The 15,084-nt window shown below is 36.7% G+C and overlaps 1 protein-coding gene across 1 annotated transcript in view; it reads right to left on the bottom strand.

The window, feature by feature from the left end:
• The window catches only part of DNAI4 (dynein axonemal intermediate chain 4), an 86,796-nt gene that overhangs the window by 62,077 nt on the left and 9,635 nt on the right, over positions 1–15,084 (bottom strand). The window contains 1 exon segment of the mRNA XM_047868824.1: positions 3,011–3,188. Coding sequence (XP_047724780.1) covers positions 3,011–3,188 — 178 coding nt within the window.

Raw genomic sequence — 15,084 nt, 5'->3', positions numbered from 1 at the left:
ATTTGTTTGTTGTTGAGTTGTAGGAGTCCTTTGTATATTCTGAATATTAACCCCTTATCAGATTTTCAAATATATTTTCCTCATCCCATAGGTTGCTTTTCATTGTGTTGTGTCCTATGATGCAAAAGTTTCTAATGTTTGATGTAGTTCATTATATCCATTTTTTTCTTTTGCTGTATATGCTTTTGGTATTCTATCTAAGAAATCATTGCCAAACCAGTGTCAAAAAGGTTTTCCCTATGCTTTCTTCTAAGAATTTTAGTGTTGTAGCTATAAGAGCTTGATACGTTTTGAGTTATATATACGTTTTGTATATATATACGTATATATACGTTTTGTATATATACGTTATATATACGTTTTGTATATAAGAGTCCTACATCATTCTTTTGCATGTAGATATCTAATTTTCCTAACATCTTTGTCGAAAAGACTGTCCTTTCCCCATTGCACAGAATTGGCATCCTTGCTGAAAGTCATTTGAACATATTTGTAGGGGTCCTCTGTTGTTTTCTATTGGTTTATGTGTCTGTCTTTATGCTAGTACTACGCTACATTGATTACTACAGTTTCGTAGTAAGTTTTGAAATCAGGAGGTGTGAGACCTCCAACTTTGTGGTTCTGTTTTAAGATTGTTTTGGCAATTCGGGGTCTCTTAATATTCCATATGAGTTTTAAAATAGATTTTTTATTTCCACAAAAAAATATCATTGAGGATTTGAGAGGGATTGCATTGAATCTGTATCTTGTTTTGGGTGGTATTGACATCTTAAGAAATATTCCAATGTATAAACAAGGGATGTTTTCCCATTTGTCATCTCCTTTCATTTATTTCAGCAATTTTTGTAGTTATCAGTGTACATTTTTCACTTTCTTAGTTAAGTTTATTCCTAAGTATTTTTATTATTTTTGATATGCTGTAAACGGAAATCTTTTTTCTTAATTTTTTTGGATTATTCATTGCTAGTGTATAGACACACGACTAATTTTTGTGTGTTAATTTTCCATCCTACAACTTGCTGAAGTTATTAGTTCTAAGTACTTTTTAAAAAAATGTTTATTTATTTATTTGGGGGCACCTGTGTGGCTCAGTTGGTTAAGTATCTGACTTGATTTCAGCCCTGGTCATGATCTGAGCCCCTGAGATGGGCTTTTACGTATCATAATACTATATAATACGTATGTATTGTATATATGTATGTATAATATACACATAATACATATAATGTATATATAATAATATATCATTGTTATGGACTTAATGTTTGTATACACCCCAAATTCATATTGGTCTCCTAATCCCAATGTGATGGTATTGGAAGGTAGAACCTCTGAAAGGTAATTAGGTCATGAAGGTTGAGACCTCATGAATGGGATTAGTACCCTTCTGAAAAGAGGCGAGAACTAGCTAAATCACTTTCCACCATGTAATACACTGAGAATATACTGAGGATAACTTGAAAATTTAGCAGTCTGCAACCTGGAAGAAGGTCCTCACTAGAACCCAACCATGCTGGTGTTCTAATCTTGGGCTTCCAGCCCCAGAACTGTGAGACATAAATTTCTTTGTTTATAAGCCATCCAGTCTATAATACTTTGTTATGACAGCCTGAGATAATATAGTACCCATTTGTTAAGATTATATAAGCTTATTTCCATTGTGTGGCTATTATAAGCAAAGCTGCTATAAACATTTGTGTATAGTTTTTATATAAACTGATACTTTCTTTTCTCTTGAGTAGATACCTAGATGTGGAATGGCTGGATGATATAGTAGGTATATATTTAGCATTGAATAAAGTGCCAAATGGTTTTTCATTTTTCATTCCTACTAGCAGTGTATGGGAATTGTTCCTCCACATACTTGCCCACATTTGGTATGATCAGTCTTTTAATTTTAGCTATTCTAATAGGTGTACAACAGTATCTCATAGTTTCAATCTGCATTTCCTAATGACTAATGCAGATTGTCATTTGATGTGCTCATTTGCTATCTGTATATGTACTTTGTTGAAGTATTTGCTCAAATGTTTTGTTCATTTTAAATATGAAGTTGTCTTAATATTGTTTTGAGAATTGTTTATATATTTTGGTTATAAGTACTTTATCAGATGTTTGCTTTATAAATAATTTTTCCCACTGTATGGTTTCTTTTTCCATCCTTTTAGCATTCTTTCAAAGATCAGAAGCTTTAATTTTGATAGAGTCCAATTTACCAATTCTATCTTTGTTTTGGAGCTATCTTTGTTTTGGGCTGTGTTTTTTTGGTCATATCTAAAAAAGTCATTGCCTAGCCCATTCAGATTTATATATTACATACTTTTCTGTATATATATTATACTTTGATTAAAAGTTTTAAAAATTCAATTCTTAGTTAAATGTTTTCTTCTTTTTTTTTTTTTTTACATTTATTCATTTTTGAGGGCGCGAAACAGACAGAGAGAGAGAGCGCCAGGGCATGAACAGGGGAGGGGCAGAGAGGGAGGATCCAGGATCCAAAGGAGGCTCCAGGCCCTGAGCTGTCAGCACAGAGCCTGACATGGGGCTCAAACTTATGAACCATGAGATCATGACCTGAGCTGAAGTCCTAGGCTTAACCAACTAAGCCACCCAAGCGCCTTTTAATTAAACATTTTCTAATGAGATAACCAATTTGTGATAATTTATATTTGCTAGAGTACATTACCAAGAAGAATGGATGTTAGCTTTACTACCTATATTATAGCTAGGTTAGCTATTATTAACACCATAATCAACTAGTTCTTAAGGTCATGAGTAGACTTTCCTCACTCCACCCTAATGTTTCTATTACCAGTAATGAATTATAGAAGCCAACAGCCAATGTTACACTGTAAGATCTGTCATGTGGCAAAGACTCTAACAAAATCAATGTATCAATATTAGAAGTGAGTTCATTACTTCAAAGCAGGATATTTTCTACTTTTAACATTTCAGTCAAGTTCTTTATGATGCCATTTTCAAATAAACTCAGAATTCTAAAGAATATTACCTGTATGACTGTCCTTGGGGTAGAAATACTCATTTTTTCTGCTTTTATCTCAGGTGCAATTGTCAGGGTTTTTGACAGAGCCATTCTGCTTTGGTTTGCACCACTATATCCTTTTGTTTGGGTTCCTTTTACTGTGCTGATAAAGCTAATAGACTTCTTTGGCTGTGGGCCACTGCTCCTATATCAAGAAAAGATAACATAACACGAAGGATTCATGATTGAAGGAAAATTGACCAACAATAAAAATCAGACTTTCATTTAGAAACATGGAAACAATCTGAACATAGGTACAAGAAAGAATAATAGCTACTTGAGAGTTCAATATGTATAAGCATAGTTCTAGAATGTTTACATGCATTGTATCACTTTTTTTCTCATAATCCTTAAGAGGTTGTTATAAATATCATTTTATGTAAAATCAGAGAGACTTAAAGGGAACTATTCCTATGAGAGTTGAAATCTGAACCTAGGTAGTCTGATCCAAAGTCTACAGTGATTTTTCTGGTCTCAGTTTCCTTATCTGTAATATGGGGATATTAACAGTACCTTATTCACAGATTATTATGAGGATTAAATGGATTAATTTGTATATTATAGTTAGGAAGTCTCTGGCACATAGGAAGCATAAGTGAGTGTATAGGGCAGCTGCATAGGCAGAATGAAGCATGAGGAGTAAAACCTGGGAAGAATATTGTGTTTCTGCCTGAACAATTACATAATAATTTTTAATAAGAAGAGAAGATAAAATCAAAATGTATCCTGAAGGAAAAAAAAAAGATATGATTTCACTTTTCTATACTCTGCAAATTCCTTAACACAAAAACCTACCTTATCATTCCTTTGTTCTAGTACTCTGTACTACGGATTTCTTCTATAAAACAAAGATGATCTTCCCTCAGATTATAAAAAGGAAACAGGTTTCCAAAGAAAACAGTTTAAACAATAATTTTACTTTTCATATCATAAAAGATCAGACAAGAATGAAATATTTTTAATGACAATCATCAATCCACTTTTCATATTTTATTTTTCTTCATAGCATTTATTACTACTTGCCACTTTGTTGTTGTCCACTCCCTTACTAGAATGTTAGCATCTTCAGGGTAAGATCTTTGTCTTGTTAATTGTTATATTCCTAGAACCCACGACAGTACTCAGGATATCATGGTCTCTAAAGAAGTATTATTTTAAATAAATGAATTCCTGCAAGGAATTCATGCAATATTTCCAATTTACATTGTCTTAAAGTATTTTACTCCATCCTCCCTCCTTCAATGTCTAAATGACTTTATCTTCAACATCTCTAAGAAAATAAGAACAATGTGGTTAAAAGCTCCTTAAATTATTTCTCCATTGTCTTATATTCTTCTTCCATATCCTACAAACTCACCTAAACACATCTTTCTTTCTTCTTTTAGTAAAAGAGTTGGCATTCTTATCTAAGGCTAATCTTTCTTCTTGTGCTCTGAAATCTGTCTGTTACTACTCTCTCAGGGACTATTGTACATCAATAATTCCTTATCTACTACATATTATTTCCTCTTTTCCCCTTGAACATATAATTATCCTCCATTCATCCCCCCAACTAAAAAAATCCTTCCTTTAGCTGTGTCTTCCTCTGTTACTTTATCTACGCTTCCTTTCATAGTCTAACTCTTCAAGTATTAGCAAATAATACTGTCTACTTCCTTATTCCTTATTGGCTCCAAAATTCACTGCAATCTAGTTCCACCTCTCCTCGCCTACCGCATAGAGATTACTTTCATTACGATCCCCTAGTGCTTCAACTTGTCAAATCCAAGGGATTCTTTTCAGTACTTACCTTTGTAGCATCTGACAGTTAACTCTTCCCTCTTCTGGGACATCACTGTCTCTTAGTTTTCAACCTCCTTGGGACCTCTAACCACCTGACCCTTCCATTTTGGACTAATTTGTACCTTTTAGGTTTCTCATCTCTCTCTATTTAATCCAGAATCTACAACTCACTAATTGAATAACTCTTTTACCATTATATTCAACTTGGATTTTCTTTCTCTTTGACTTTTTGCCCTATCCTTACAAAAGCTAGTCCTCCCATTTTATTTCTCCTTTATTAGTTTCCTCTTTTAAAGATTACACTTAAGCTCAAACCCCAGTTATTAGTTTGTTCTCTCTCTCTACACACACACACACACACACACACACACACACACACACACACACTATCCCACACTATTCCACTTCCTTATGGAAGTCTATCATTACCACTACTACCTTCTTTCTTCCATCCCCTCAAGATTTTATATCCTAAATTACTGACTCTCTCTCAAATATTACTTCTGGCATAATTCTTGAGTATTTCAATATCCATGAGGGTAATCCTTTTAATGTTATGGCCTCTTAATAACTTGAAGCCTTCTCACATACATGATCTAGCCCTCCTTGCTATGCCAGCTATTTATTCCCATGGTCATACATGGTCATCCCATTGCTAAGGGCAAGGTCAACTATCACTTCCTTTTTTTCCAGCTTATACACCCTCTGAATACCCAAATTCAAACAACTTTACTCAACTCCTTCAACTCCATTGTCACGTTAGAGTCCTTGATTCTATCTACCATGTTTACTCCCTTCCCCATCCCTCTCATGCAATCTCTTCTCTCCTGAGCTTACAGTTAATAAATATAAGCCATAGTTAATTATTGACATACCTCGAGATATTGCAGGTTCAGTTCCAGGCTACCACAATAAAGCAAGTATCACAATAAAGTGAGTAAAATGAATTTTTTTGGTTTCCTAGTGCATGTAAAAGTTATGTTTACACTATAGTCTATTAAATGTGCAATACCATTATGTCTAAGAACACAACGTACATATCTTAATTAAAAAATACTTTATTGCAGGGGCGCCTGGGTGGCTCAGTCATTTAAGCTTCTGACTTCGGCTCTCGTCATGATCTCATGGTTTGTGAGTTTGAGCCCCATGTCAGGCTCTGTGCTGACAGCTCAGAGCTTGGAGCCTGCTTCAGATTCTGTGTCTCCCTCTCTCTCTGCCCCTACCCTGCTTGCACTCTGTCTCTCACTCTCTCTCAAAAAAAAATAAACACTGAAAAATTAAAAAAAAATACTTTATTGCTAAAAAATGTTAACTATCATCTGAGCTTTCAGTGAGTAATAATCATGGATACGGTTCATGATAAGAAATACAATAATAAAAAAGTTTGAAATATTGTAAGAATTACTGAAATGTGACACAGTGCCAAAAAGTGAGCAAATGTTGTTTGACAAATGGCTCCAATAAGACAAGCTCAACACAGGGTTGCCAGAAACCTTCAATCTGTAAAGTACACAGTATCAACAAAGTGCCTTTATACAGTGAAGTGCAATAAAATGAGGTATGCCTGTATTATAATCTTTACTTACATTCTCATCTTCCTTTTCCTTTTCCTTTTTTAAATTCACTGTATTTGCTGGCAAAACCAAAACTATGATCCATTCCAATCATCTTCTTATGTTGAGCCTTGCACCTGTGTATCAACCATGTTTCTAGCTTCGGGTAAACCTGATGTTTTATCATTTGCCATAAATGTATAGGCCCAATATGTCTTGTTCTGGACAAACTGATATGCTCAAGTTACTGTGCCTTGGTTTCCTGACTCCTTGTCACTCCTTTCCCTCCCAGGGGTACAATTTTCCAATGCGAACTAGTCTATCCCCAACCATCTCTCTTATCAGGCTCTCACACTATGGGCCACTATATATCTTCCCTAATCACCCTATAGCCAGGTACCAGACAACTTGGGATGGTCCCTAGGTTCCAGATCCCACTGAAATGATTAAAACTAGTCCAGCTTAAGCCTGTTCACCATGTCTCACCTCTACCTTCCCACCAAAAGCACAATAGAGATGGGCCCACAGTTTCTCCCTTTCCCTCTGCCTGGTGGCTAACCACACTGCTTCCCGATGTAGCCCCCTGTAGCATTGCCTGCCCTCTCCTCTTGGAAACTATGAGTAATAAACTATTTTTTTCAATGGCAATCACTTCCTGATCTGTTGACCTTACTATACCTCTAATTTTCTTTAATACACTATGTTTTAATTCAACCTGTACAGCTAAAAGAAGCTGGAGAAAAAACATCCAACCATGATACCAGGTCTCACTTTATGGATTTTTGCTTTAAAGTGTGTCCTTAAAATTAAAAAGTATATGGAAGCCAATGAAAATGATAACACCACAACCCAAAACCTCTGGGACGCAGCAAAGACAGTCATAGGAGGAAAGTACATAGCAATCCAGGGCTTCCTAATGAAGAAAGAAAGCTCTCAGATACACAACCTAACCTTACGCCTTAAAGAGCTGGAAAAAGAACAGCAAATAAAACCCAAAACCAGCAGAAGACAGGAAATAATAAAGATTAGAACAGAAATTAATGCTTTCGAAACAAACACAAAAAACCCAGTAGAACAGATCAATGAAACCAGAAGCTGGTTCTTTGAAAGAATTAAAAATAGCTAAACCACTAGCCAGTTTGATCAAAAAGAAAAAGGAAAGGACCCAAATAAATAAAATCAAGAATGAAAGAGGAGAGATCACAACCAACACAGAAATAAAAACAATAATAAGAGAATATTATGAGCAATTATATGCCAATAAAATTGGCAATCTGAAAGAAATTGACAAATTCTTAGAAACATATACATTACCAAAACTGAAACAGGAAGAAATAGAAAATTTGAACAGACCCATAACCAGTAAAGAAATTGAATTAGTAATTAAAAATCTCCCAAAAACCAAGAGTCCAGGGCCAGATGGCTTTCCAGGGGAATTCTACCAAACATTTAAGGAAGAGTTAACACCTATTCTCTTGAAGCTGTTCCAAAAAATAGAAATGGAAGGAAAACTTCCAAACTCTTTCAAGGCCAGGATTACCTCGATTCCAAAACCAGACAGAGACCCCACTAAAAAAAAGAACTATAGACCAATTTCCCTGACAAACATGGATGCAAAAATCCTCAATAAGATATTAGCCAACCAATCCAACAATACATTAAAAAAATTATTCACCACGACCAAGTGGGATTTATACCTGGGATGCAGGGCTAGCTCAATATCCACAAAACAATTAACATGATTCATCACATCAATAGAAGAAAGGACAAGAACCATATAATCCTCTCAATAGATGCAGAGAAAGTATTTGACAAAATACAGCATGCTTTCTTGATACAAACCTTCAAGAAAGTAGGGATAGAAGGATCATACCTCAAGATTGTAAAAGTCATATATGAAAAACCCACCGTTAATATCATCCTCAATGGGGAAAAACAGAGCTTTCCCCCTAAGGTCAGGAACAAGACAGGGATGTCCACTCTCACCACTGTTATTCAACATAGTATTGGAAGTCTTAGCCTCTGCAATCAGACAACACAAAGAAATAAAAAGCATCCAAATCTGCCAGGAGGAGGTCAAACTTTCACTCTTCGCAGATGACATGATACTCTATATGGAAAACCCAAAAGATTCCACCAAAAAACTGCTAGAACTGAATCATGAATTCAGCAAAGTTGCCAGATATAAAATCAATGCACAGAAATCAGTGCATTCTATTCACCAACAATGAAACAACGGAAAGAGAAATCAAGGAGTCGATCCCATTTACAGTTGCACAAAAAACCATAAAATACCTAGGAATAAATCTAATGAAAGAAGTGAAAAATCTATACACTGAAAACTATAGAAAACTTAGGAAAGAAATTGAAGAAGACACACAAAAAAAATGGAAAAAGATTACATGATCCTGGATAGGAAGAACAAATATTGTTAAAATGTCAATACTACCCAAAGCAAGCTACATATTCAATGCAATCCCTATCAAAATAACACCAGAATTCTTCACAGAGCTAGAACAAATAATCCTAAAATTTGTATGGAACCAGAAAAGACCCCGAATACCCAAAGCAATCTTGAAAAAGAAAACCAAAGCAGGAGGCATCACAATCCTGGACTTCAAGCTATACTACAAAGCTGTAATCATCAAGACAGTATGGTACTGGCACAAGAACAGACACTCAGATCAATGGAACAGAATAGAGAACCCAGAAATGGACCCACAAACGTATGGCCGACTAATCTTTGACAAATCAGGAAAGAATATCCAACAGAATAAAGACAGTCTCTTCAGCAAGTGGTGCTGAGAAAACTGGACAGCAACATGCAGAAGAATGAATCTGGACCACTTTCTTATGCCACACACAAAAATAAACTCAAAATGGATGAAAGACCTAAATGTAAGACAGGGAGCCATCAAAATCCTCGAGGAGAAAGCAGGCAAAAACCTCTTTGATCTCAGCCGCAGCAACTTTTTTTTTTTCTTTTGAAAGTACTTAATTTTTATTGTTTTTTTTTTCAATATATGAAATTTATTGTCAAATTGGTTTCCATACAACACCCAGTGCTCATCCCAAAAGGTGCCCTCCTCAATACCCATCACCCACCCTCCCCTCCCTCCCACCCCCCATCAACCCTCAGTTTGTTCTCAGTTTTTAACAGTCTCTTATGCTTTGGCTCTCTCCCACTCTAACCTCTTTTTTTTTTTTTTTTCCTTCCCCTCCTCCATGGGTTTCTGTTAAGTTTCTCAGGATCCACATAAGAGTGAAAACATATGATATCTGTCTTTCTCTGTATGGCTTATTGCACTTAGCATCACACTCTCCAGTTCCATCCACGTTGCTACAAAGGGCCATATTTCTTTCTTTCTCATTGCCATGTAGTACTCCATTGTGTATATAAACCACAATTTCTTTATCCATTCATCAGTTGATGGACATTTAGGCTCTTTCCACAATTTGGCTATTGTTGAGAGTGCTGCTATAAACATTGGGGTACAAGTGCCCCTATGCATCAGTACTCCTGTATCCCTTGGGTAAATTCCTAGCAGTGCTATTGCTGGGTCATGGAGTAGGTCTATTTTTAATTTTCTGAGGAACCTCCACACTGTTTTCCAGAGTGGCTGAACCAATTTGCATTCCCACCAACAGTGCAAGAGTGTTCCCGTTTCTCCACACCCTCGCCAGCATTTATAGTCTCCTGATTTGTTCATTTCGGCCACTCTGACTGGCGTGAGGTGGTATCTCAGTGTGGTTTTGATTTGTATTTCCCTGATAAGGAGCGACGTTGAGCATCTTTTCATGTGCCTGTTGGCCATCCGGATGTCTTCGTTAGAGAAGTGTCTATTCATGTTTTCTGCCCATTTCTTCACTGGGTTATTTGTTTTTTGGGTGTGGACTTTGGTGAGCTCTTTATAGATTTTGGATACTAGCCCTTTGTCTGATATGTCATTTGCAAACATCTTCCCATTCCGTTGGTTGCCTTTTAGTTTTGTTGGTTGTTTCCTTTGCTGTGCAGAAGCTTTTTATCTTCATAAGGTCCCAGTAATTCACTTTTGCTTTTAATTCCCTTGCCTTTGGGGATGTGTCGAGTAAGAGATTGCTACGGCTGAGGTCAGAGAGGTCTTTTCCTGCTTTCTCCTCTAGGGTTTTGATGGTTTCCTGTCTCACATTCAGGTCCTTTATCCATTTTGAGTTTATTTTTGTGAATGATGTGAGAAAGTGGTCTAGTTTCAACCTTCTGCATGTTGCTGTCCAGTTCTCCCAGCACCATTTGTTAAAGAGACTGTCTTTTTTCCATTGGATGTTCTTTCCTGCTTTGTCAAAGATGAGTTGGCCATACGTTTGTGGGTCTAGTTCTGGGGTTTCTATTCTATTCCATTGGTCTATGTGTCTGTTTTTGTGCCAATACCATGCTGTCTTGATGATGACAGCTTTGTAGTAGAGGCTAAAGTCTGGGATTGTGATGCCTCCTGCTTTGGTCTTCTTCTTCAAAATTACTTTGGCTATTCGGGGCCTTTTGTGGTTCCATATGAATTTTAGAATTGCTTGTTCTAGTTTCGAGAAGAATGCTGGTGCTATTTTGATTGGGATTGCATTGAATGTGTAGATAGCTTTGGATAGTATTGACATTTTGACAATATTTATTCTTCCAATCCATGAGCAGGGAATGTCTTTCCATTTCTTTATATCTTCTTCAATTTCCTTCATAAGCTTTCTATAGTTTTCAGCATACAGATCTTTTACATCTTTGGTTAGATTTATTCCTAGGTATTTTATGCTTCTTGGTGCAATTGTGAATGGGATCAGTTTCTTTATTTGTCTTTCTGTTGCTTCATTGTTAGTGTATAAGAATGCAACTGATTTCTGTACATTGATTTTGTATCCTGCAACTTTGCTGAATTCCTGTATCAGTTCTAGCAGACTTGCGGTGGAGTCTATCGGATTTTCCATGTATAATATCATGTCATCTGCAAAAAGCGAAAGCTTGACTTCATCTTTGCCAATTTGGATGCCTTTGATTTCCTTTTGTTGTCTGATTGCTGATGCTAGAACTTGCAACACTATGTTAAACAACAGCAGTGAGAGTGGGCATCCCTGTCGTGTTCCTGATCTCAGGGAAAAAGCTCTCAGTTTTTCCCCGTTGAGGATGATGTTAGCTGTGGGCTTTTCATAAATGGCTTTTATGATCTTTAAGTATGTTCCTTCTATCCCGACATTCTCAAGGGTTTTTATTAAGAAAGGGTGCTGGATTTTGTCAAAGGCTTTTTCTGCATCGATTGACAGGATCATATGGTTCTTATCTTTTCTTTTATTAATGTGATGTATCACGTTGATTGATTTGCGAATGTTGAACCAGCCCTGCATCCCCAGCCGCAGCAACTTCTTACTCAACACATCTCCAGAGGCAAGGGAAACAAAAGCAAAAGTGAACTATTGGGACCTCATCAAAATAAAATCTTCTGCACAGCGAAGGAAACAATCAGCAAAACTAAAAGGCAACCGGCAGAATGGGAGAAGATATTTGCAAACGACATATCAGATAAAGAGTTAGTATCCAAAATCTATAAAGAACTTATCAAACTCAACACCTAAAAAACAAATAATCGAATGAAGAAATGGGCAAAAGACATGAATAGACACTTCTCCAAAGAAGACATACAGATGGCCAACTGACATGTGAAAAAATGCTCAATATCACTCATCAGGGAAATACAAATAAAAACCACAATGAGATATCACCTCACACCTGTCAGAATGGCTAACATTAACAACTCAGGCAAAAACAGATGTTGGCAAGGATGCAGAGAAAGAGGGTCTCTTTTGCATTGTTGGTGGGAATGCAAGCTGGTGTAGCCACTCTGGAAAACAGTATGGCAGTTCCTCAAAAAACTAAAAATAGAACTACCCTACGACCCAGAAATTATACTACAAGGCATTTATCCAAGGGATACAGGTGTGCTGTTTCAAAGGGACACATGCACCCCCATGTTTATAGCAGCACTATCAACAATAGCCAAAGTATGGAAAGAGCCCAAATGTCCATCGATGGAAGAATGGATAGAGATGTGGTATATATATATATATGGAGTATTACTTGGCGATTAAAAAGAATGAAATCTTGCCATTTGCAACTACGTGGATGGAACTGGAGGGTATTATGCTAAGTAAAATTAGCCAGAGAAAGACAAGTATCATATGACTTCACTTATATGAGGACTTTAAGAGACAAGACAGATGAACATAAGGGAAGGGAAACAAAAATAACAGAAAAACAGGGAGGGGGACAAAATATAAGAGACTCTTAAATACGGAGAACAAACAGAGGGTTACTGGAGGGGTTGTGGGAGGGAGGATGGGCTAAATGGGTAAGGAGCATTACGGAATCTACTCCTGAAATCATTGTTCCACTATATGCTAACTAATTTGGATGTAAATTAAAAACAATAAAATAAAAAAAATAAAGTACTTCCAGATGGAAAAAAAAATAAAGTGTGCCCTTAATGTGCCAGCAATCATACTGCATCTTTTTTTTGGTTCACTTTTTAGTACACCTTCTGAGGTCACTATTTCATACTTCTCTCTCCTTGAATATCAACATTTCCTCTCCCATTTTTACTTTCAGCTTATTAAATGAGAAAAATGAGCTAATCAGGTAACTTTCAAATATTGCCACGGTCACAACTATGCACCTGTCTATATCTATGTCTACATTCTCTATTTTTCTCTTCCTACTCTGGACAAATTACCTATGATTCCAGCTTAGGTCAATTTCTCTACTCCTGTACTAAATTCCATTTCTTCCTGCCTATTCAAGGACATTGCTCTAGTAATTCTCTCATGTATCATAAACTTTTCTCAGTCTATTGGATTATTCCTTTCAACATGTAAACATGCTATTCTTTTCTTATCTTAAAAAATTTCTCTTGATTCCATCTACCTCTCCAGTTACCATTCATTCATCTTTCCTTTAATTATAGCAACTCCTTTGAAAGAACAATTTGTACTTATTGTTTCTCTTTTTTTAATAAAGTAATTAATTAATTAACGTATTCATTTATTTGAGAGAGAGAGACACAGAGCACGTGTGAGTAGGGGAGAGGGGCAGAAGGAGAGAGAATCATAAGCAGCCTCCACACTCTGTGCAGAGCCTGATGCAGGGTTTGATCCCACAACCCTGGGACCATGCCCCAAGCTGAGATCAAGAGTGGGAAGCTCAACTGACTGACCCACCCAGGCACCCCTATACTTTTTGTTTCTAATATCCCTCCATTTATACTCTCTTGAACCTGATTCAGTCAGGTTTTAGCCCTTATCATTCCACCACAAGAACGCTTACCGAGGTCCAGTCACTTCCACACTATTAATGCCAATGTTCTCATCTTACTTTCCAGCAGAATTTACATTGCTCCTTCTTTGTTCTTTGACTTTTTTTTTTTTTTTTAACTTGGATTGCAGGACACTTTCCTTATCCGGTTTTCCTTCTACTTTTTCTGCAGTGTTCATCCTTGGGCTCTTCCTATTTCATAGCCTAGGTGAACTCATACAATGCATGATTTATAAACCATCTATATGATAATGACTCCCAAATATATATCTCTAACTGTACCTATATCCTCTGAAACCTAGACCTATATACCCATCTCCTTACTTGACATCTCAGACTCAAAATTAGCATGTCCAAAATTGAGCTTCTGACAATCTCGCCCTCACCCTGTCCAACAAACCTACTTCTCTTGCAGTCTCCCTCCCTTTTTGTCAAAGATAATGTGATTCTTTCAGTTGCTCAGGTGAAAAAACTTCAAAATATATCCCAAATCCAACCATTTTGTTATCTTCCTTGTTGCCACCATCCTGGTACAAATAACTATCCTATCTCTCTTGGATTGTTGCAGTAGCCTTCTAACTCATCTTCTTGCTTAACATCAGTCCCTTGAAGTCCATTCGCCACATGGCAACCAGAGTGATCCCTTAAAACACAAATTAGATCATGTCACTGCTCTGCTTAAAACCCTCCATTTATTTACCATCTCATTCAGAGTAAAAGCCTAAGTCCTCACTATGACCTAAAAAGTCCTACATGCATCCAGTTAGGTCTCTGACTTTATGTTCAATATTCTCTCCCTTATATACTTTACTCTAGTCACAATGGCATCCTTGATATTGGCAGGCGTATTTCCTTGTCAGAGCCTTTGTCCTTGCTCTCCTCTTTACCTGAAATGCTTTTCCCAATAAATAAACATGTTTAGCATCCTTTCTTCGAAGGTCTTTACTTAAAATCACCTTCTTAGTGTGACCTTCCCTGGCTCCTCTATCTAAAATGTCAAATACTCCTCCTCTTAAATATTTCATATCCCCTTGCTTTATTTTTCTCCATAGGACTTATACAACATAATGTATCTTTTACTTATGTATCTTATGAATTAGCTGTCTCCCCACTCCATAGAATTTAAGTTCCATGGGGGTCAAAATTTGGGTTTGTTCAGGGGCACCTGGGTGGCTCAGTTGGCTAAGCATCTGACTTTGACTCAGATCATGATCTCACAGTTCATGAGTTCAAGCCCCGTGTTGGGCTCTGTGCTGACAGCTCAGAGCCTGGAGCCTGCTTCAGATTCTGTGTCTCCCTCTCTCTGTGTTCCTCCTCTGCTTGTGCTCTGTCTCTCTCTCTCTCTCAAAAATAAAGATTTTTTAAAAAAAATTAAAAATGGC

This window comes from Prionailurus viverrinus, chromosome C1 (assembly GCF_022837055.1).
Source record: "Prionailurus viverrinus isolate Anna chromosome C1, UM_Priviv_1.0, whole genome shotgun sequence".
In the NCBI taxonomy this organism is placed as follows: Eukaryota; Metazoa; Chordata; class Mammalia; order Carnivora; family Felidae; genus Prionailurus; species Prionailurus viverrinus.
Note: the sequence above shows the minus strand (reverse complement) of the source record. Positions and strands in the feature narration are given on the sequence as shown.